The 23560-nt window shown below is 41.1% G+C and overlaps 1 protein-coding gene across 1 annotated transcript; it reads left to right on the top strand.

The window, feature by feature from the left end:
• Positions 1–18969: 18969 nt before the first annotated feature.
• LOC118429162 (trypsin-2-like) lies at positions 18970–21233 on the top strand. The gene has a single exon (XM_035839599.1). It carries the CDS (start codon positions 19039–19041, stop codon positions 20446–20448), a length of 1410 nt encoding a protein of 469 aa, XP_035695492.1. The 5' UTR covers positions 18970–19038; the 3' UTR covers positions 20449–21233.
• The last annotated feature ends 2327 nt before the right edge of the window (positions 21234–23560 follow it).

Below are 23560 nucleotides of genomic sequence, written 5' to 3'. Positions count from 1 at the left end.
CTCGTTCACGCAAAAATAACTCACCATTCTGACAGTTCTGTCCAGTCCATCCAGGTGAGCAGGTACATTTGTAGCCGCCATCTTGGTTCACACAGCGTCCATGCTGACATGGGTTTCTGGTACACTCGTTGATGTCTGTGTGAAAGAAATGTACGGAAATTGTACAGAACTGACTAAAACACTCTTCCATCACATACTTTTATGCACTCGTTCACGCAAAAATAACTCACCATTCTGACAGTTCTGTCCAGTCCATCCAGGTGAGCAGGTACATTGGTAGCCGCCATCTTTGTTCGCACAGGGTCCATGTTTGCATGGGTTTCTAGTGCACTCATCTATATCTGGTAAAGAAACGAAATTTAGATACAATCCATTATCAAGAACGGGAGAGTGATAAATCCATGTATTCAAAGTGAATGATGGCCATTGTACAGTTTACACAGAAAAGTAGGTTAAATTGAAGAACTCACCACTTTGACAGTTCTGCCCAGTCCATCCAGGTTCACAGGTACATTTATAGCCGCCATCTTGGTTCACACAGCGTCCATGTTGACATGGGTTACTGGTACACTCATTGATGTCTGTGAAATGTACAGATGTTGTATATATACGTAGCAAACTGGTCGAAAATATAGTGAAAATACTGTCATGCCCTAAATAAAATAACTCACCACTTTGACAGTTCTGTCCAGTCCATCCAGGTGAGCAGGTGCAATTGTAGCCGCCATCTTGGTCCACACAGCGTCCATGTTGACATGGGTCTTTGGTACACTCATTGATGTCTGTATTAAGAAATATACAGATGTTGTATATATACGTAGCAAACTGGTCGAATATATAGTGATAATACTGCCATGCCCTAAATAAAATAACTCACCACTTTGACAGTTCTGTCCAGTCCATCCAGGGTCACAGGTACAATTGTAGCCGCCATCTTGGTTCACACAGCGTCCATGTTGACATGGGTTTCTGGTACACTCATTGATGTCTGTATGAAAGAAATGTACAGAGGTTGTATATTTGTCAGTTGAGTCCAGTGCCAAATTATCCTTGTCTGTCAGTCTGTCTATCAGTCAGTCTGTAAGTCTGCCTGTCTGTCTGTCTGTCTGTCTGTCTGTCTGTCTAAAAGGAAAAAAAGTTCATCACTTGCCTGTAGTTGACACAGATATGACGGTGGTCGGTTGTATTCCAGGATGTAAGGTGGCATTTGTTAATACCTGAGTTGACTCACGCCCGGAAGTCAACATGAGTGAGGTCGAGTGGGAAACAGTAGAGGCGGTTTCCTCGTAGATCATTGTCACCCATGGAGAAGCAGATTTACTTAGCATAGGTGGTGGGGAGAATGTAGTCCTGTTTTCGGCCCACGGCCTTGAAACGCTGTCATTTGTAAGCTTTCCACGGACAACCACATCGGAATTCAATTCCTGTAAAGAGATTGTGAAGAGTTTCTTGACTTTTAGACATTTTGTAAGGAATCTGACCATATTCATTACCATAAATATCGTTTACTGGGTACAGACCTCCCCCGAACTATGTACAAGTTGTACACATTATGACCATCCTGTTAATCCTTAGTCTTGAAATTCCGAGAACCAAGAAATTAAGCTGATGTGGAGTAGGGAAGAGACCATTGGTGATTGCATGGTCTTGTTCATTGGTGATTGCATGATGTGACCTTTACTAAAACAATGCATTCTGCTACCCTTAAGCCACGATAATCTAACATCTTGGAGCTCTGACTTTAAGCGGTTAGGAGTTATGCGACATGAAACTTGGTACAGCCCTAAAGAAACCTCCATGGTTTGAATAGGTTTAACACAAATGTGGTCCTTCTTATCTTTTGCATGAAATATGATAATGAGTTAGAATTAGTCGCACCTTAACATGTCAAAAATTCCTCTTACATTGCTGAAGTAGTTCATGTACGTTTATGTAGATAACCGATAGAAACTGGAAAGGAGATTTTATTGACCAAAATATTTTTGGGTCAATTTTGGACCCCACTTTAGTTGCAAAAATGGTCGGTTGCTTGAGGGTTGACAGATAATACTGAACTCAAAAACTCAACATAAAAAGAGTCAGAGGGAAATATGTATTGCAAGTTTCTTGGAGCAAATACAGGCATATTGCATGTTGTTACAATGTCCTCTCACCAAACTGTGAAATTAGAACCAATAGAAAGCAATACATTGGCCAGGTCGACCTAAGGTTTCTCCAAAGAGAGTAACTGTTTGACTTACCTTACTTCCAGGTTGGATGTAAGCCGACAGGGCTACAGCAATGACAACTGATGCAATCACCAACATTACACAACCCAAAATGACGCCGCACATCGTACTGGATTTTGCATTCTTCAACATTTCCATGACACCTTCTAGGTTCAATATAAAACATATCAAGCATAAGGACTCGTAAGCTTATTGTTCATCATCGGATTAGGAAAACAAAACATGAAGATTCAGCCGGCCTTAGGAACAGGTTTTTGTATTGTTTTGCTCAATTTTAGTTCATACAGAGAAACATAATTCCTTCCTTCTATTTTCATAATATCCTCTTGCTGAATGCCCATCTAAAACATCTGATTTGTGTGACCTAGCAGTAAGCTTACAAGACGAGCCTAAAACTTGTTAGATGTGTCATTATGGCTTCATTTTTTTTACGTATTCTGGAACCGTTTAGCCTGGGTACCATCCGGAAAGTAGTTCGTGCCGACGTTCATTATATACTATATACAGTTGCTTCTCGCTCTGACATTCATTATACACTATATACAGTCGCTTCTTTGTGTTTCAGAAGAGAACATAGGAGCGAACTACTATCCGGATGGTACCCAGGCTAGGAACCCCAACTTTCTAGAATTTAGAGAGCAGAAATGTTCTCAAACATTTGCAAATGTTTCAAAGAATAAACTTGAAATTGTCATCAGAGATATTTTTTTACTATTGTAGCAGTTTCAGTCGATGTATGTCAAGTTGAACCGACGAACCTCCAAATTTAATACCGAAACCTTTTTCCTCTTCATTTTCATCTGTACAAGTCGTCTCTGGATTGTTGCATGGATCTGATGTTATGATTAAAAAAACGTATTGGTAAATATTTCTAGGGCTTTTAAAAACGCAATAAGGTCAAGAATCCCATGTCGATGAATACTCGAAAGCATTAAGAGTATGAGACTTATTTCAACAAAATACAAAGTGTCATTGTTTCAAGTCATCATGCACATAGTAAATGAACGCCCACCTATACATTGAACCAATACTATGATATCATACAAGCCAAGGAGGCATCTAAGAAAGATTTGATACCATTATTTATGGTGCTTTTAACCGATAAGTTAAGACAATGTGACTCCAAATTATGACTGTTAGGACATCATTTGAATTACCGATGACAACGGTGCTCTCTCAACATCTTTTGCTTGAATCGCAAAAAAATAACCGTGGGTATATGAAATGCATTTTCATTGAAAGTGGACATACCTCCAGATTCCTGACCAGCTCTGTCCTCTGGTTTGTAGTACGGATCTGAGTACGACCCGTCGTTCTGCTCTGGATACACCACCGTGTGGTCTTCCATGACGATTTTGCGAGGAGGTGGCACCTCGGGCACCGCACGTTTCAAACCAGAGTTTAACATCACATTTACACCGCCGAATTCTAGATCCACATCTTCATACTTTGGACCCGCTTTTTCCAGCCCTTTTGTAGGAACGAAACAAGCCGACAGTCACTGTTTTGGTAATTTCTTACATATCTAGAGAAAGGGTCAGACTATCGGGAACAAACTTAGGGGTCTGTTGCAGTACTATTTAAGCCTCTGGTGGACCATAATTTAATCTGTTCTTTATAATATTGAACGTCATAAACTCTTCTGCTATTTTCAACCACCTAGAACACAACCAAGGACATTCCTTCAGCCTCCAATCTACCGACATCCTAGACCGTGAAGCCCGCTGGTTTGAACGGGGAGTTAGAGAGGCCATATATGAGAGAATATACAATCCCACCCTCAACAACAGAAAAGGGGGGCTACGTATGGAACTTTCCGGCACTTGGGACATAGCACCCCCACCCCCCCCGCCAACAAAACTTTTAGCTCCTGTAACTAAAACAACAGGAGCTAATTGACTCATTTGCATTAACTGTGTCTTAGCCTTGCTATCCTTTGAAATCCAAATTGTCTTCAGCTTGACTTTGGCTTAGCTTTGTTTTCTTTGGAATCCAAATTGTCCTCAGTCTGAATTGTCTTACAAACTTTCCTATTGGACATCTGAAATTGTCTTCATTCATAGTCAGAGTATAAAAGACCTGTTTCTTCCAGATCTCTTCAGTGTCACTGACGAAGGATAGTGGATTCTATCCGAAACGTCTGACCGTTTCAAAACCATATCCAGTTGCTTGAGTAACTATTTTTGACGTGTCATAAACCTGCATTTCTCAAATCAATTTCTCGAGTTATGGAGTTTAAAAGCAAACCCCCGAATGTCGACCAAAAACGTCCTTCTTGGCGTATGTGATAAGACAAGTCTACCTTATCGGATGTACATTGACATCTATAGAGTACCAATGTGGCGCTAGTGTGCAGGTTGAATGTATTCAGAACTTGGAGATTGTTTACAAATCAGCTTTGCTTTGGTCCAGAGTACCGGACTCGCTCAAAGCATGTCCATAATATACATGTCGATCTTGAATCTTGAATGAAGATTTAAAACGTGATAGAAGAAGAAGAAAACTTGTCAAAGAAACTGTGTTATAGATTTTTAAAAATGCAAACGTATGTTTTGGAAAATATTTCTAGGATCTTTAAAGTGTAAAACGTCGAGAATCACATGTCGATGAACGCTCGAAAACGTAGCGTGAGACTAATATTTCAACAAAATACATAGCGTCATTGTTTGAAGCCATAATGCACACGGTAAATGAACGCCCACATATACTTTGAACCAATATTATGATAACACACAAGCCAAGGTTCTTAAAAGGATTTGATACAATTTATGGTGCATGAAGCCGATAAGGTAAAAGCAATTTAACTCCAAATTATGACTGTTAGGACATCATTTGAATTACCGATGACAACGGTGCTGTCTCAACATCTTATGCTTGAATCTCAAAACAAAATAACGGCGGGGTTGCATTTTCATTGAAAGTGGACATACCTCCAGATTCCTGACCAGCTCTGTCCTCTGGTTTGTAGTACGGATCTGAGCACGACTCGTCGTTCTGCGCTGGATACACCACCGTGTGGTCTTCCATGACGATTTTGCGAGGAGGTGGCACCTCGGGCACCGCACGTTTCAAACCAGAGTTTAACATCACATTTACACCGCCGAACTCTAGATCCACAACTTCATACTTTGGACCCGCTTTTTCTGACCCTTCTGTAGGAACGAAACAAGCCGAAAGTCACTGTTTTGGTCATTTCTTACACAACTAGAGAAAGGGTCAGACTATCGGGAACAAACTTAGGGGGGCTGTTGCAGTACTATTTAAGCCTCTGGGGGACCATCATTTAATCTGTTCTTTATAATATTGAACGTCATAAACCTGCATTTCTCAAATCAATTTATCGAGTTATGGAGTTTAAAAGCAAACCCCCGAAATTCGACCAAAAACGTCCTTCTTGGCGTATGTGATAAGACAAGTCTACCTTATCGGATGTACATTGACATCTTTAGGGTACCAATGTGGCGCTGGTGTGCAGGTAGAATGTATTCAAAACTTGGAGATTGTTTACAAATCAGCTTTCCTTTGGTCCAGAGTACCAGACTAGCTCACCGCATGTCCATAATATACATACATCATCGACCAGCGGTCGGAACCAGGCAAGTACAGATTTCACTCCATAATATACATCTCGTTCTTGGGTCTTGAATGAAGATTTAAAATGTGATAGAAGAAGAGGAAAACTTGTCAAGGAAACAGTGTTATAGATTTTTACAAATGCGAACGTACGTTTTGGTAAATATTTTTAGTACTTTTGAAATGTAAAACGTAGAGAATCACGATCACATGTCGATGAATGGTCGAAAACGTAAACAGTGTGAGACTAATTTCAACAAAATACATAGCGTCATTGTTTGAAGCCATAATGCACACGGTAAATAAATAAAACGCCCACCTATACTTTGAACCATCACTATGATATCATACAAGCCAAGGCTCTTAGAAGGATTTGATACCATTCATGGTGCATGAAACCGATAAAATAAAACAATTTTAACTCCAAATTATGACTGTTAGGACATCAATTGAATTACCGATGACAACGGTGCTGTTTCAACATCTTATGCTTGAATCTCAAAACAAAATATCGGCGGGGTTGCATTTTCATTAAAAGTGGACATACCTCCAGATTCCTGATCAGCTCTGTCCTCTGGTTTGTAGTACGGATCTGAGCACGACTCGTCGTTCTGCGCTGGATACACCACCGTGTGGTCTTCCATGACGATTTTGCGAGGAGGTGGCACCTCGGGCACCGCACGTTTCAAACCAGAGTTTAACATCACATTTACACCGCCGAACTCTAGATCCACATCTTCATACTTTTGACCCGCTTTTTCCGACCCTTCTGTAGGAACGAAACAAGCCGAAAGTCCCTGTTTTGGTCATTTCTTACATATCTAGAGAAAGGGTCAGACTATCGGGAACAAACTTAGGGGGTCTGTTACAGTACTATTTAAGCCTCTGGGGTACCATCATTTAATCTGTTCTTTATAATATTGAACGTCATAAACCTGCATTTCTCAAATCAATTTATCGAGTTATGGAGTTTAAAAGCATACATTGACATCTATAGAGTACCAATGTGGCGCTAGTGTGCAGGTAGAATGTATTCAAAACTTGGAGATTGTTTACAAATCAGCTTTCCTTTGGTCCAGAGTACCAGACTAGCTCACCGCATGTCCATAATATACATACATCATCGACCAGCGGTCGGAACCAGGCAAGTACAGATTTCACTCCATAATATACATCTCGTTCTTGGGTCTTGAATGAAGATTTAAAATGTGATAGAAGAAGAAGAAAGCTTGTCAAAGAAACTGTGTTATAGATTTAAAAAAATGCAAACTTATGTTTTGATAAATATTTCTAGCACTTTTAAAATGTGCATTTTTGAAATGTAAAACGTAGAGATTCACATGTCGATGAACGCTCAAAAACGTAAACAGTGTGAGACTAATTTCAACAAAATACATAGCGTCATTGTTTGAAATCATAATGCACACGTTACATGAACGCCCACCCACACTTTGAACCATCACTATGATATCATACAAGCCAAGGCTCTTAGAAGGATTTGATGCCATTTATGGTGCATGAAACCGATAAAGTAAAGGCAATTTTAACTCCAAATTATGACTGTTAGGACATCATTTAAATTACCGATGACAACGGTGCTGTTTCAAAATTTTATGCTTGAATCGCAAAAAAACAGGCGGGGTTGCATTTTCATTATGCCTGTACTTAGCCCGATAGGGCATGAATGTGCAATAAAGGCTATTATCGATTAAAAGTGGACATACCTCCAGATTCCTGACCAGCTCTGTCCTCTGGTTTGTAGTACGGATCTGAGCACGACCCGTCGTTCTGCTCTGGACACACCACCGTGTGGTCTTCCATGACGACTTTGCGAGGAGGTGGCACATCGAGCACCGCGCGTTTCAAACCAGATTTTAACATCACATTTACACCGCCGAACTCTAGATCCTGATCTTCATACTTTTGATTCGCTTTTTCCAGCCCTTTTGTAGGAACGAAACAAGCCGAAAGTCACTGTTTTGGTAATTTCTAACATAACTAGAGAAAGGACCAGACTATCGGGAACAAACTTAGGGGTCTGTTGCAGTACTATTTAAGCCTCTGGGGTACCATCATTTAATCTGTTCTTTATAATATTGAACGTCATAAACCTGTATTTCTCAAATCAATTTCTCGAGTTATGGAGTTTAAAAGCAAACCCCCGAATGTCGACCAAAATCGTCCTTCTTGGCGTATGTGATAAGACAAGTCTACCTTATCGGACGTACATTGACATCTTTAGAGTACCAATGTGGCGCTAGTGTGCAGGTAGAATGTATTCAAAACTTGGAGATTGTTTACAAATCAGCTTTGCTTTGGTCCAGAGTACCGGACTTGCTCAACGCATGTCCATAATATACACCTCGTTCTTGAGTTTTGAATGAAGATTTAAAATGTGATAGAAGAAGAAGAAGAAAACTTATAAAAAAAACCTGTGTTGTAGATTTAAAAAATGCAAACTTATGTTTTGGTAAATATTTCTAGGATTTTAAAGTGTAAAACGTCGAGAATGACACGTCGATGAACGCTCGAAAACGTAAACAAGTGACCGTAGGTAACATAGTCTGTGACGTCGGTCTGGTATATGTTGGTTGTTTTGTCTTCTTTGGTGTGTGACGTTGTGCTTATATCCTATATGATTCTTTTCATGGTGTTAGATATATCGTTGTATCTAAAGTTGCTTAATATTTCTGTGTCATGTGAATCTTACTAAACAGGTATGGATTGTGAGATAACATGTGGCCAAAGTCTAAAAGATATGGTGACGATAAGTAACCGGATGGTCTAATACACAGGCACATTCACACACAGACACACCTACAAGACCGACAGACAGACTGACAAACGCACCAAGTATTAACATGTTTCTGTTAACATGTTCTGGACACAATAGGTATGAAGCACGGAATAGGACCTTGATGTTTCTTAGTCGATGTCCGGGAATATAATATGGCTAAACTTCATTTGGGACGAGAATTCTTACACGCTTCATTGCAAATGGCGACAGGCATTTGATTGACAGGGTCATTAGTGGAACATTAGATGTCGGTTCCCATGTCCCACATACGATAACACACAGCTGTTGATGATGAACTGTGCGATAAGTTTTTAACTAGTGTGAAGCCATAAGGTAGCATGGCACAGTGTTAATGGGTGAATCTCGGGGTCCATGATGCTGGTACATAAAGTAGGACGGATAAACTTGTTGAATGAGAGGTAGAAAGCAAAGGCGCGTAAAATTGATGCACATATCGCGCATCTGCTTGACTATACCCATTTACCGCAACGGGCACCATATGCAGACATGGGCCAATACACTGTGAAACGTACAATTTGCAGGGGTGATTTCTGAAATTATTACATACATAATAAAAACAGCTGCCCTAAAAATAAAACACCTTGCATCATCGTCCAATTATGTGCAGAGAACCTGCCAAACCACAAACGTATGCAACAACGGGAACATGCAGATATAAATGCGAACGCGCGTTACATTGACGACCAGAGAACATCACGCATCTGCTTGCAATATCTCAATTACAGCATGACCCATATACAGGGGATCTGGACTAATACACCAGAAGATGAACATTTTGTAGGGGTGTTATTTTTATAACATCCGTAATAAAACCAACTGCCGCAAAAAAAAAAAACAACGTGCATCATCGTCAACCTCAGTGCAGAGGCCCTGCCAAACAACGTAGGTATGGGACAACGGGAACATGCAAATACAGATGCGAACGCGAATAACTTTTACGATCAGATAAAACCACGCATCTGCTTGACAATATCAGATTACATCATAACCCACATGCAGAGGATCTGGACCAAAACACCGCAAGAAGAACAAATTGTAGGGGTGCTATTTTTTTAACATCCATAATAAAACCACCTGCCGCAAAAAAAAAATCACGTGCATCATCGTCAATCTCAGTACAGAGGACCTGCCAAACCACATAGAATTCAGACAATGGGAACATATAGATACAGCTGCGAACGCGCGAAAACCTGACAAAACTAAAAGTCTGTCGACCAGAGGTTCTGGTCACAGACTAACAGTATGAGACTAATTTCAACAAAATACATAGCGTCATTGTTTGAAGCCATAATGCACACGGTAAATGAATATATACTTTGAACCAAAACTATGGTAACATACAAGCCATACAAGCCAAGGCTCTTAGAAGGATTTGATGCCATTTATGGTGCATGAAACCGATAAAGTAAACACCAAATTATGACTGTGAGGACATCATTTAAATTACCGATGACAACGCTGCTGTTTCAACATCTTATGCTTGAATCGCAAAAATAAAACGGCGGGGTTGCATTTTCATTAAAAGTGGACATACCTCCAGATTCCTGACCAGCTCTGTCCTCTGGTTTGTAGTACGGATCTGAGTACGACCCGTCGTTCTGCTCTGGATACACCACCGTGTGGTCTTCCATGAAGATTTTGCGAGGAGGTGGCACCTCGGGCACCGCACGTTTCAAACCAGAGTTTAACATCACATTTACACCGCCGAACTCTAGATCCACATCTTCATACTTTTGACCCGCTTTTTCCGACCCTATTGTAGGAACGAAACAAGCCGAAAGTCCCTGTTTTGGTCATTTCTTACACAACTAGAGAAAGGGTCAGACTATCGCGAACAAACTTAGGGGGTCCTGTTGCCTACCTGCCTACCTACCTACTAAAAGTACCTAGTCCCTTGACCTCCAGGTTGTTGGGGGGACAAGGTTGCAGTACTATAGAAAGGGGACCTCTAGGGGACCATTATTACACTTGTTCTTCATCATACTGATCGTCAAAAACATCCATTCACAAATCAACTTCTCGAGTTATGCTGTTTACAAACTAATAATAAACAAACAAATCCATAAACGTCACCGAAACATGATAAGACAAATCTACCATGCCAGATGCAAATGGCAAAGGTTTGTTTCAGTAAATATTTCTAAGGCTTGAATTAAAAAGGTCAAGAACCCCATATCGATGAATGCTCGAAAACAAAAACAGTATGAGACTAATTTCAACAAAATACATAGCGTAATTGTTTCAAGCCATATTGAACACGGTGAATAAACGCCCACCTATACTTTGAACCAATACTATGATGTCATACAAGTCATTTATGGCGTATGTAAATGATAAATGAAAGACAACTGTCGTCAGTCATCATTTGAATGACTGACATTTGAATGACTGACGACAGAAAACGGTGTTGTTTTAAAATTGTAACATTTTGCTTGAATGTTGATTGTTTGGTGTTGTAACAATAAACCTATGGGGTATATTTGCATTTTTTTAAATCAGGTTCGTAGGGCCTGATGTTACCATCATGAAGATGAAGAGCGGCCCATAGCGATAACTGTAGGAGCATCTCTTCTCCCTAGGTCAGAAACATCAAGCTTAGGCAAGCTTGACTTCACTGACTCAATAGGCGAAGCAGGGGTTACGAGGCTGCTCGGGAAATTCCCTATCCCATTTTTGGCCGGAATGGTTTGATCCACTCACACCGGGAAGGTCCCCTACTCTTTTCATTAAAGACCAGGCAGGTGTGCCCTGGGCAACGCACTAAGGAAGTACTCCCTACTGTGACCATCCCAGCAGCTAGAGTGGTGAATTGACCCCTATAAATACATAAACTAATAAACATCCCAGACTGTCTACACACTGGAAACAAAGGCAGGGACAGATTAGCATAAAATACTGGTCAGAAATTCAAATATTTTTCTCTACTGGTTTTCAAGGAAACACTATCAAACCCTGCAGAATGATCCAGATAGTTGTAACAAAGTTACAAAATCGAGGTCCTAATAACAGTGACTTTCAAATATTGGGAAACCAACCTTGTGTTCAAATTGAAACTTTCAACTCTGCTTTGCCAACTTTGTATCAAAGTGTCTTTTTGTATCTACAACACATAATTGCAACTTGAAAATCTTCCTTATAACTGAATTAGCTCTGATATTTATGTGTTAAATATGGCTAATAATGTGGTGTCTATTTGTAAGTGTACCAACAGGGGCTATGTAGACTGTACAATTGTAACTGTCAGTTATGTCTCAGAGTACCAGAGTAAGACAAGCCAGCATCTTCATTGCTTTATTTTCTGGGTTAGGTAAAGCTTTATGTATAATCATACTTCAATACCTTATGCAGTATCCTAATATCAAAATTGAATTGAAAATAAACTTGTGTTGGTCAGGGGTCTCAGCCAGCCTTCCCCGATGTGAACTCCACCACAGCCAACAGAAGACTGAGCTCTGGTAGTTTATGTTAGCCGAATTTATTGGGTGGTTTTATAGTAAGGGGTTGGTCTTTAAGTGCGGTGGGTTCTTTTACATGTACGTGCGTTGGGTGTGGCTCTCCCCAAACACGGGGCCTCCATTTAACGTCCTATCCGAGGGACGGCCCTAGCCGAAGCTAGGTACTCATTTTCACCTGAGTGTGGTGAGGGAGGTCGTTCAAAGTGCCTTTCCCAAGGGCACAAGATCGGTGACACGCAGCCGAACTGGAGACCTCTCGGTCTCGAGGCAAACACGCTGCCGCTGCGCTACGTAATCTACGATTTCAATGAAAGTGGACATACCTCCAGCTGCATGTCCATCTCTGTTCTCTGGTCTGTAGTCCGAGTCCGAGCATGATTCGCCCTTCTGTTCTGGACACACCACCACGTGATCTGCTTTGTTAAGTTTGCATGCATGGGGTAGATCGGGAATTGCACGTTTCAAACGAGAGTTTGATATCACATCTATACCACCTGACTCTGCATCCACGGCTGCTTTCTTCCGGCACGCTTGTTTGGAGTCATCAAAGATACCGTAACCAGCCGGATCCACGTCTTCGTACTTTCTACCCAAGTCTTCACTCCTTACATCTACGTGTTCCTTCGCCTTGGCTCCCATATTAGGACGGCGAGACTTTTTTGGCGGCAAAGGCGGTGGGACATCTTCATCGTACTGCCTTTCTGGCCACTGCATTGGATCACCTGCCTCCATGTCTGAAAGATGACGGAATCAATTGTTTTGCAAGCAAGAATTCGGCACAAAGAATAAGTCTTTAATTCCCAACACAAAGATGGACTTTCGTTTGCCCAATTCTGATCTTTAATTTGTCAAGGAATGAGCAATCCCACTGCTTCTGTGACGACATTGAAAAAGCAGTTGCTTTCTCATCCCTTGACAAAGACCGGCGTTTGACAGTCGAAAATTTTCGTAAGTCCCATGTCTTAGAAACTACAGTTCAGCATTATTTCAAGATGACTTCTACCAGCGCAGATCAACTTTCAAGTCAACTAATTGTTGTTTTTGTTTTGTTAAGATGTTCAATCCCTTCAAAAACACATAGAGACATCTGATGAAAAAATCCAAGAACATGGACTTGGTGCTGAATGAGTGGTGATCATTTTTAGGTCAGTGGGTCATCAGTGGATGCATTGATGTTGGAAGTTTAAACAAACTTTAACTGGAATTCGGTATAAGGTTGAGGTCTTGGAATGTCCAGAACACATGCATGCAGTTGACATCCCTGCTTTTTAATGGATTCTCCTGTCGATTCGACAGATGAGCAGGCAGACAGGCATTTTGCCGGTGACTTCCAACCAAGAATGCAAGAGGTTCCTCCTACCCCTGACTCATGTTGACATGTAAGCGGGTGCGCCATGCCCGAAAATGCCCCTGAGGCCTGTCTCAGCCACATGGCCACAAAGGCCTGTCACTTCCACTAGCCGCAGCTAGATACTCATTTACACCTGAGTTAAGTGAGGAAAGTCGTGTAAAGTGCAAGATCGGTGGCACAGCGGGATTCGAAATCAGGACTTCTTGGCCTGAGCCGAACGCGCTGCCGATTACGCCATCCCTGCTTACTGCAAACTCAACGAAAGTAATGCCACAGCTGGATTCAGTAAAGCATTTGGTGTAACAGCATTGTTGCAACGTCTACCGAATGTGTGAGTTAAACGGTATGTACTGTACAGCAAGGGTCTAATCCTTAGAAAAGTTATATCAGGTTCTATTTTTACTTTGGCCTTTATCAATCTGTTGTTTCAGTCGTTGGGAAGGCGCAGTGAAATATAATATACAATACAATATAGAATAAATAAAACACGACTCCATCATGAAACAATCAAATACTTCGGGCCATATTCAATGATAAAGAGACGGTGAAAAGAACAATACATCCGATGAACTCACATCACATGTACTTGTTCCATTGATGAGAGAATCTCAGCGTAACGGCTTATTAAAAAAAATTCTACAATGAAATTGCCTAGCAATTTTATGTCTTTACCGGTAAAACATCATCCTAAAGCAAGAGACTTGCATATTATGAAACGGGGAAGATTAGATACCGGCTTCATGTTTCGAAACATGTTTTGCAATTGCACAGCCTTCTTATCCTAATCAGTGTGATACATTTAAGTTTGAACTTTTGAGTTGATAAATTGTGGGGGGTTTGTTTGGAGGGGTTTTCTGATGCCCAACTCCATTTAAAAAATAATGTAAATAGCCTTACGCCATGTATGAGTTTGTTATGGACCTGGATCATGTTCGAAAAAATTTACACAGTGATGTTGTCTTGATTAGTCTGGTGCTTTTTTCAAGTGAACAAATTGTGTTTAGAGGGGTATTGGGGCTCAACCGCTTTCAAAATATAGTGACATTTGATGCTTTGCGCATCTGAGCAACAGTCCTTGTTACTGGTTTGGTGGTGATCATTCGTTATGTCGTTGGGTCATCGAGTCAAGGGGTGAATTGGCACGAGAAGTTTAAACAAGCTTTTTTTTTAAATTTGGTATGAAAATTGAGGTCTGGAATGTTCAGTGCATGCTAGAGGTGGGCACCGGTACAGAAAATTCAGGTCCAGGTCCGGTTCAGGTCCAGAAGATTCAGGTCCAGGTCTGGTTCAGGTCCAGAGGATCAGGTCCAGGTCCGGACCTGAACCTGGACCTGATTCAGTATGTGAAAACTTGTGAATGGACGATACTCAAAACAATGGTCCATTTTGCTACAAAGAAATCTGTATTGTGTAGTATTCCACTCCCACTGGCGTTTTAAAAATCCTACAAGGCTAACTACCTCTGTATGATTGACTGTAAAAGTTGGTAAAATTCTACTCTGCTTCGCTCTTATTTGCCTCGACCGATAACCCCGAAAACGTGTGAATGCCTGATCATATAATCAGTTCATTTTCCAACCGGTCCAACATCCGGTCCACTAAATTTTTTCAGGTCCGGTTTTTCTGGACCGGTCCAATGAGAAAAAACGGTTTGTACCGGTACACCGTACCAGTACCCACCCCTAGTGCATACGGCTTAGCCCCATACTGAAGACGTTACGACAGCCATGTCAGTTCTACAGCCAAGTCTTTGGTGTGACAGTATTATCGTCATGTCTATCTGATGTGTGAGGTCAACGGTATTTCCTATACAACAGTTTAATCCTCAAAAATGATCCATCCTGAAAAAAAATTCGCTCCTCAGCCGATCTCGAAGAGCCCGGCGGTACATAACATTGTAAAGTATGACATGAAACAACCCACATCTAACATTGCAGAACAAGTACCAAGTCTTAGCGTGTAGTGAGCGGTGCCTATGTCCGTTTCTATACCCCATGGGCCACAGATTTCCACTACAGCAGTCATAACCTGTCGTACATGACACTTTTTCGTCAGTACTGAGTGCAAATCAGAGACGGAAACAGAATCTACCATGACGTCGTATGTAGGGGTGGGTACCGGTACAGAAAATCCCAGTCCACGTGCGGTTCAGGTCCAGAGGATCAAGTCCAGGTCTGGACCTGAACCTAATTCAGTATGTGAAAGCATGTGAATGGACGATACTAAAAGCAATGGTCCATTTCGCTACAAAGTAATATGTTTGGTGTAGTATTTACTCCCACTGGCGTTTTGAAATCCTGCAAGACTAACTGCCTATGTATGATTGATTGTAAAACTTGTCAGAAGTGACTGTAAACTCTACTCTACTTCACTGTTGCTATTTATCGACCGGTAAGTCCCAAAACGTGTGAATGCCTGATCATGTAATCTGTTCATTTTCTAATAAGTCCAACATCCGGTCCACCGAATTTGTTCAAGTCCGGTTTTCCGGACCGGTCCAATAAGAAAAACCGGTTTTGTACCGGTACAACGTACCGGTACCCAGCCCTAGTTGTAAGTCTTTACTAGAGAAGACGGGTAGGATAATCCCAAGTAAACAATGATTCCTGTTTTGAAGTAGAGGAATATTGCAACCATAATGATGCAAATAAATATGAGGCAGATACCTTTCAAGGACAATTTGCCTGCATGTTGACAGCCAACGTGCGTAGTCCTCAGCCAGTAAGAGACTCTGCAGAATGGCTTTGCTGGCACAATTTGCTTTTAGTTTATGACTATTCCAGAATCTTCCAGGTGCAATTGATTTGCGGCGTCATTAGGAGGTATGCGGCCTCGGTAGTCACACGGTGTGGTGGTATTGGATAATACCAAGTAATATGGCTATCACGTATGCAAATCATCAGACTTCAAGACAGCTTACGCCTCGGCGGCAATCCTGTGGATAAATGTCATGCTATATTAAATTTCTCTGGTCTCTTTTATTCCCAAGTACCTAGTACTACACAGAGAGTGAATAGACAATTATCACTGTACGTATTATTGCCTTCGCCAGAATGGCAGAAGTCCGTGAATAGTTTCATCAGATTGGTACGTCACTGAATAAAGGGACTCACACGAATACAGCAATGGTTGTGTAAAAAGAGTCTCTTTATTCAGAATGGCAGAAGGTTTAATGGAAACGGTTTAGCCAGGATCTTTTGGGGTGTATATGTAGGTCAATAGCATATAAGTCAGAAAGTTGTGAATGGATCTTCGTGATATTTGGTAGGTGTGTAGCTGTTGTGGAAAGAAAGGTCAAGTTTGAAAATGGTGTACCCGGCGTTTTCCTACTGGTCTCCAGGGAGCTTTGTACGTAAGTGCGTTTGGCTCTGAACAACATAACTCAAGATGTTGTTGATGGATATTAATGATTTTTGCTGGATAGGTAGGGGTCACAAATAGAAAGGTCAAGTTCGAAAATGGTGTACCTGGCGTTTTCCCACTGGTCTTCAGGGAGCTTTGTACGTAAGAGCGTTTGGCTGTGAACAACATAACTCAAGATGTTGTTGATGGATATTAATGATATTTGGTGGATAGGTAGGGGTCACAAATAGAAAGGTCAAGTTCGAAAATGGTGTACCTGGCGTTTTCCCACTGGTCTTCAGGGACCTTTGTACGTAAGTGCGTTTGGCTGTAGACAACATAACTCAAGATGTTGTTGATGGATATTAATGATATTTGGTGGATAGGTAGGGGTCACAAAAGGAAAGTCAAGTTCGAAAATGGTGTACCTGGCGTTTTTCGTTTGTATGTTTGTATGTATGTACAAGACCATACTTGGCTTGGATCCCTGTAGTATGCCCAAGGTGTACTTGTATCTCTTGTTTTTTGTCCTCCCCATCTCTTTCTGGGCCTACCCAATGTCCGTGTGACTCCCGGTATGTACATGGAAGCTATCTTGGTAACTCTTCCCTCATCCATTTTCACCTTAAGCCCCAGTCATCTGAGGGCTGCTCTTTCTATGCCTTGTTCTATTGATGAACATTCATGTAAACGTTTTTTGATAAAAAAAATACCAGGTAGTTAAAAATTCTAAGGGATAATAAGTTCGAAACAAAACTACTGAATTGGCAACTTTGATTGACACTTATAAACCAGACATATTAGCGGGCACAGAGGCATGGCTCAATGAAAACATATCAGGCAGCGAAACATTCCCTGACAGCTACATAGTACACCGTAAAGACAGACAAACTGGCCCAGGAGGTGGTGTATTTCAGGCAAACAGGGATGATCTGATTGTCTCCCACAGACCAGATCTGGACACAGCCTGTGAGATCATTTTGACACAAACCCAACTTGCATTAAAGAAACCGCTTATAATCTATCCCTTAGAATATTTAACTACCTGGTATTTTTTCATCAAAAAACGTTTACATGAATGTTTTTAGTCTGTTTTTATTGTGTTTTTTTTGTGTGAAACGAAACCATGTGCTAACTGTACTGCGTGGGGTATAAGAAAATTTCGACATTGAGACTGTATAATTTGGATTGCGAAGGTTTCCCTGTTCGTATTTATAATATGCACTGTCTTGTGCCACTCCCTCTCGTAGTAAGCCGGCTGCAGTTCAGTTGACCTCCACAGAGCGCTGTTTCAAAGAGAAGGCGAAACGCATACAGATTAAATTTTTGCTTTAGGATATTCATTCGTTTGTCGTTTTCTCTAGTGCACCATTTCTGTATTTTTTTCCCACGTCGAAGATAGTCACCTTGTGCCAACAAGGAGGTTGAATAAGGGAAAAGTTGTGATCCCTAAATGGGCATTCCACTCCAGAAGGGGGCGGTGTTTTCCAATAGATAATGTGTCAATGAATAATGTGTCAATGAATACATTGTCAGCCGAATTTTGTGGAATTCACAATGCGCGATGTGTGTTTTGTAAAACAATATGACACTCACTAAACACATGCAGACCCTATCCATGCATTCCATATACGCATGGACATTTTGCTTATCGTGCATATTTTCGGAACAAATGAGGATCGCTAATACACCCGTCACATGTATCGAAAATCGATCTGACGACGAGTCTGCGAGCTCTGAATTATGAGGAGGCATGACCCTGACGGGAAGGGGGGAACTCTGCCACTTCTTCGTTTGCATCAGGGTCATGCCTCCTCGTAATTTAGAGCTCGCAGACTCGTCGTCCGATCGATTTTCGATACATGTGACGGGGGTATAGGCACACCGAGAAGGCAGATGGCTCATAAGATAGCCAAGAACACATAACAAGACGAGATTCCTTAGCGATCCTGAAATTAATTTTGTAACCTTACCTAAAAGTTTTGCATAATGATTGTATTCAGCCATAGGATTAATTCAATTAGAGGGTACTTGGGGAGTTTAGTAGAAGACTGAATGTTTTTGAGGCACGTGGAGCAACTAGGTATTTTATCGTATAATGTGAAGTAGTATGCATTTATTATTAATATTACTTCCTAAAATTAATATCTATCGGAAAATGACACTCCCGTGTGAAGTGGAATGTCCCGGCTTTAACCGTAGAAATCCCCAAAGGCAAAAACTGTGTTCTGCTGTCTTGAAGATGACCTTCGCCCTCACCAACTGACAGCCATGACGTCAAAACTTGTCCGACAGGTTCAAGCGTCTCGACACAGCCCTGCAAAGATTCTTCAACTTCAAAACCTTCTGGACGTTTTCTTGCAAGTCTCGCATTTTTCGTCCACCATGTTTCATCCGGTTCGTGTCGTGTGTCTGCCTCTGTTCTGTGGGCTCATTTTGAGCACTGCTTCGACATCCAAAGGCAAGAAGAACGCCGACTGCGGAGGTGTTTACACGGAACAAGAGGGGACTATCACGTCCCCAGGCTGGCCCGATAAATACCCAAACCGACGCCGCTGTGTGTACGAGATCAGAGCTTCCCCTGGGGGGAAAATCACCCTGCAGTTCCCCACCTTCCGCTTGGAGTCACGGATGAGACGTTATTGTTTGGACTGGATGAAGCTTTACGATGGGGACACCCTGATCGAACGCCCGTTCTGTGGAAGGGAAATCGGCTCTGATCGCGTCTTCACCTCAAAAACCAGCAAGATAAGGGTGTTTTTTAAGAGTAACTACAGACGACGATTCCGTGGGTTCATCGGCACCTACAAGACGTCCAACGACTTGCAGGGTAGCGTTACCACACCTGTAATCGTTGTTACCACACCTGTAGTCGTTGTTACCACACCTGTAGTCGTTGGACATATGTCCAACGACTCCAGGTGTGGCATCCCCGCCGTTCCCAGAACACCTTGGACCCGCCCGACCAAAGGGAACAAGATCGTAGGAGGGAATATCGCAGCACCTGGCAGCTACCCTTGGCAAGTCGGTTTATTGAATGTACACGCGGTACGTCCGTTTTGTGGCGGGGCTTTGTTAAGTGAAAACTGGGTTGTCACCGTCGCGCAATGTATTGGTGATCCAACATTTTTAGTGGTGGTTGGAGAGCACGATGTGAACAACAGCCCGGAGTGGAAAGAGACTGTGGAAGTCAAACAAATCATTGTTCATCCCGACTACAGCGACGTCACACTTGATAACAACATAGCCCTCGTGAAGCTGGAGTCTCCTGTATCTCTGAATGATTATGTCCAGCCGATCTGCCTCCCCAAACGGGACTTTAAACCGGAAGGGAAGGTCGTCACCGTAGCCGGGTGGGGTCATACCTCGGAAGGTGGGGCCCCGTCACCCGTCCTGCTACAAGCCGAGGTGCCAGTATTAACTGCCGCTGAGTGTTATGCGAGTTACGTAACCAACTGGATTATTGCTAAGAGCATGATTTGCACAGGGTACGCAGCTGGCGGAGTGGACACGTGCCAGGGAGACAGCGGCGGTCCCGTGGTGCTTTTCCCGTCCGAAGGGCCTGCTTACGTAGTCGGGCTGGTCAGCTGGGGTATAGGCTGTGCGAGTCCGGGCTATCCGGGGGTGAGCACTCGGGTGTCTACATACGTGGACTGGATCGTCCACAACATGGACGATTAAAGGCAACCTAAGCAATATTAGCCCGAGCCAGGGTTGTAGAACAATTATCTTTGCTATCAAAAAGAATAATGAAACTCATGATTAGCCCAACTCGATTGTAACACTATATCAAAGACTTGTGTTAGCCTTTCTTGTTATGTTAATTAGGATGTTAAGCCTTATTGTATACACCTTTTTTTGTACTTTGTGTAATAGTCGTTGCCATACATTGTACCATGTACAAATGTCGTGCAGTAAAGTTCATCATTATCAAATTCAAATTGAGGGTACTTTTTTACGTAATAAGATGAAGCAACTCTATTCCATTCCATACCAACATTCAAGGAGCAAATATTCGATGCCGCACTGGCGCGAGGACGCCGTGAAGTCTAATTTTTGTGGGTTACAATATTTAGGGAATCATAGCGTGGCTTGTTATAAATGCGCCGTTTTTAACCGCTCAGAGTATGAAATAATGATGTTAATGTGGGAATATAGTGCCGTTGGTATCAATTTCATACATATTGCCGCATCCAGAACATTTCCACTTTTAACACACTCTAAAATTGCTTAGGTTGCTTAGAACTGCCAAACAAATATCATATACCAGTGTACAATAGTACTATATGGTACTTTCCAAATTCTGGTCTGTGATAGAAAAAATTATATAAGCATTGTATAGCCTGGGCGCGAGTAGAAATATTATACAATATCTACGGTACGTCGATGATGGTTAGACACCCAAGTAATTATAAGATACGCAAACTAGTAATTACTTTACGTCTGCCGCTTCCAAAACAACTTTATTGCACGACAATTGTACATGATACAATGTATGGCAACAACTATTACACAATTACAGTAATTGCTATTTGCATCATTTAGTGAACATGGACATTTTACAGTCTGGTTTGCGAGAAGAAAAATATTCGATCGAACAAATAATCGTAACTGTTATATCCGAAGCATATAAAGGGTCCAGAGATATACAGCGCAAGAATATTAATCGCTCAAATCTACGGTACGAACAAGCTTAGGGTCATGGATAAGATGTTAGCATGTAATCATTGTGATTTCTAGCATATGCATGTTAGATATTAGGCTAGTTACTGATCAAGTTTTGATTGCTAACTAATGCTTTTAGATGTCAAGGTGATTAAAAATCAGGCTACATGTTCATAGAATTACAGGATTCTACTTTTTAAATTCCCGATTTTGGGGCAAATTGTTACGAATCACGTTTATATTTGTGGAGTCCCTCCTTTTAGTTTTTAATTAGAACAATCAATAAATTATCACATACATATCTTGGATGATGGAAATAAATCTTGGGGAAACATACTCTATACATTTAATGAATCTGTGTTATACTTTACATGTAAATTTAGCTATATATGATAAATTATATGAGGTAGCTACAAAGCTAGACGTATGATAGAAACACCCTACCCATACCCTGCCCAGTAGAATAGTTTATATCAGGTACCGAGTTTTCATGGCATAGAGAATAGTCCATTTCAAATACAACAAGAAGCCTTCGTACACTCCAGTGTTAAGTTGCTGTGCTGTTTATGACAAACATATTTCATAAATCTTTAGATATCCAGGTTGAGTTTCAAGTCACAGAGGAAAGTCCATTTGTAACAAGAATTTTGATACAATTCAGTGTTAAGCTGCTGTCCTGTTTATGACAGATATATTTTCTAAATCACTAAATATGTTGGTTGAGTTTTAAATCACAGAGAAAAGTCCATTTCAAATGCAGCAAGAATCATCGATGCTATTCATGTTAGGTTGTTGTCCTGTTAATGACAGATATATTTTCTACAACAGCACTAAGTATCTAGGTTGAATTTTCAAGTCAAAGAAAAAATTTCATTTCAAATTCAACAAGAATCCTTGATGCTATTCAGGTTGCCTTGTTTATGACAGATACATTTTCTAAATCAGTAAATATCCATGAGTTTCAAGTTACAGAGAAAATTCCATTTCAAATGCAACAAGAATCCTTGGTGCAATCCAGTGTTAAATTGCTGTCCTGCTTTGACTTTATTGACGATGAGACAAGTCATTACTTGACTTTGATCTGACAGATACATTTTATACATCAGCAAATACATTATGAGCACATCAGCAATTTTTCTGAGTTTGATTTTTAACGTTGGGACATGAACGTGAACCATCAGACTTGGCTGTTAGCAGTGGTTGGGTTTCCTCTGGATTGTTGGGTTTCTTATGTGGCACAAGTTGACACATTTCCTCACGTGTGTCTTCCATCCATCTATCAGATAAAATAGTTAATATTTCCTCACATTGTTCTATTGGCAGTGTTTAAGGATTGAAATACAACACGTCCTAAGCTTATCCCAAATTGGGACATACAAGGAACAAAATATGGACACTTTGGTCATGTCTATAGTGCTACTTTCCGGGCTGCATTTTTTGCATATTAGTTGTTTTTTGTTGAAGATTGTACTGTATATGTTTTTTCATAAGTTTGTGCCAAAATGATACCAATGCTACACGCTTTATCTAAAAGTCGTTGCTCGATTTGCTTTAGATTAGACGTTATTTCTCTTTTGATTTATCTATAGATCTGATTTTCCTTCTCTTCTAAGTATACAATTATGTCTTCTACTACTTGTCTTTGTCTGGAATTATCCCTCGGGCATGAATTTACAATAAAGATTTTTTTATCATTATTGTAATCATTATCATTACCATTATCATTTTTGGCGACGCCTGATGGGCGAGCCTAATTGTTATTATTATCATCATCATCATTATTATTATTATGGAAATCACAAAACAGCAAGTAGAACCGCACATAAGGAAAAACTTAAAGCAACGTTTCAAAATAATAATAAGAAAATACGAAAGAAACAATTAGTACTTAATGCAGCAGTATGATGGAACCGAGAAGCGAAGTACTTAAAGCACCGTTTCAAAATAAGAAAAAGACACGAAAGAAACAATTAGCTCACACTAAACGCTTCGTCCAGTACTTACTGCAGCAGTATGATGGGAACGAGAAGCATCCCTGCCAGGAGTATGAAGCAGTACCCTGGGAAGGAGCTGAGGGTAGCTGTGTACAGTTTGTTAAACAGGAGTGAGTACAAGCAGTGGCACGGGG

Source organism: Branchiostoma floridae, chromosome 1 (assembly GCF_000003815.2).
Source record: "Branchiostoma floridae strain S238N-H82 chromosome 1, Bfl_VNyyK, whole genome shotgun sequence".
NCBI classification, from domain to species: domain Eukaryota; kingdom Metazoa; phylum Chordata; class Leptocardii; order Amphioxiformes; family Branchiostomatidae; genus Branchiostoma; species Branchiostoma floridae.
This window is presented reverse-complemented; position numbering and strand designations above follow the sequence as displayed.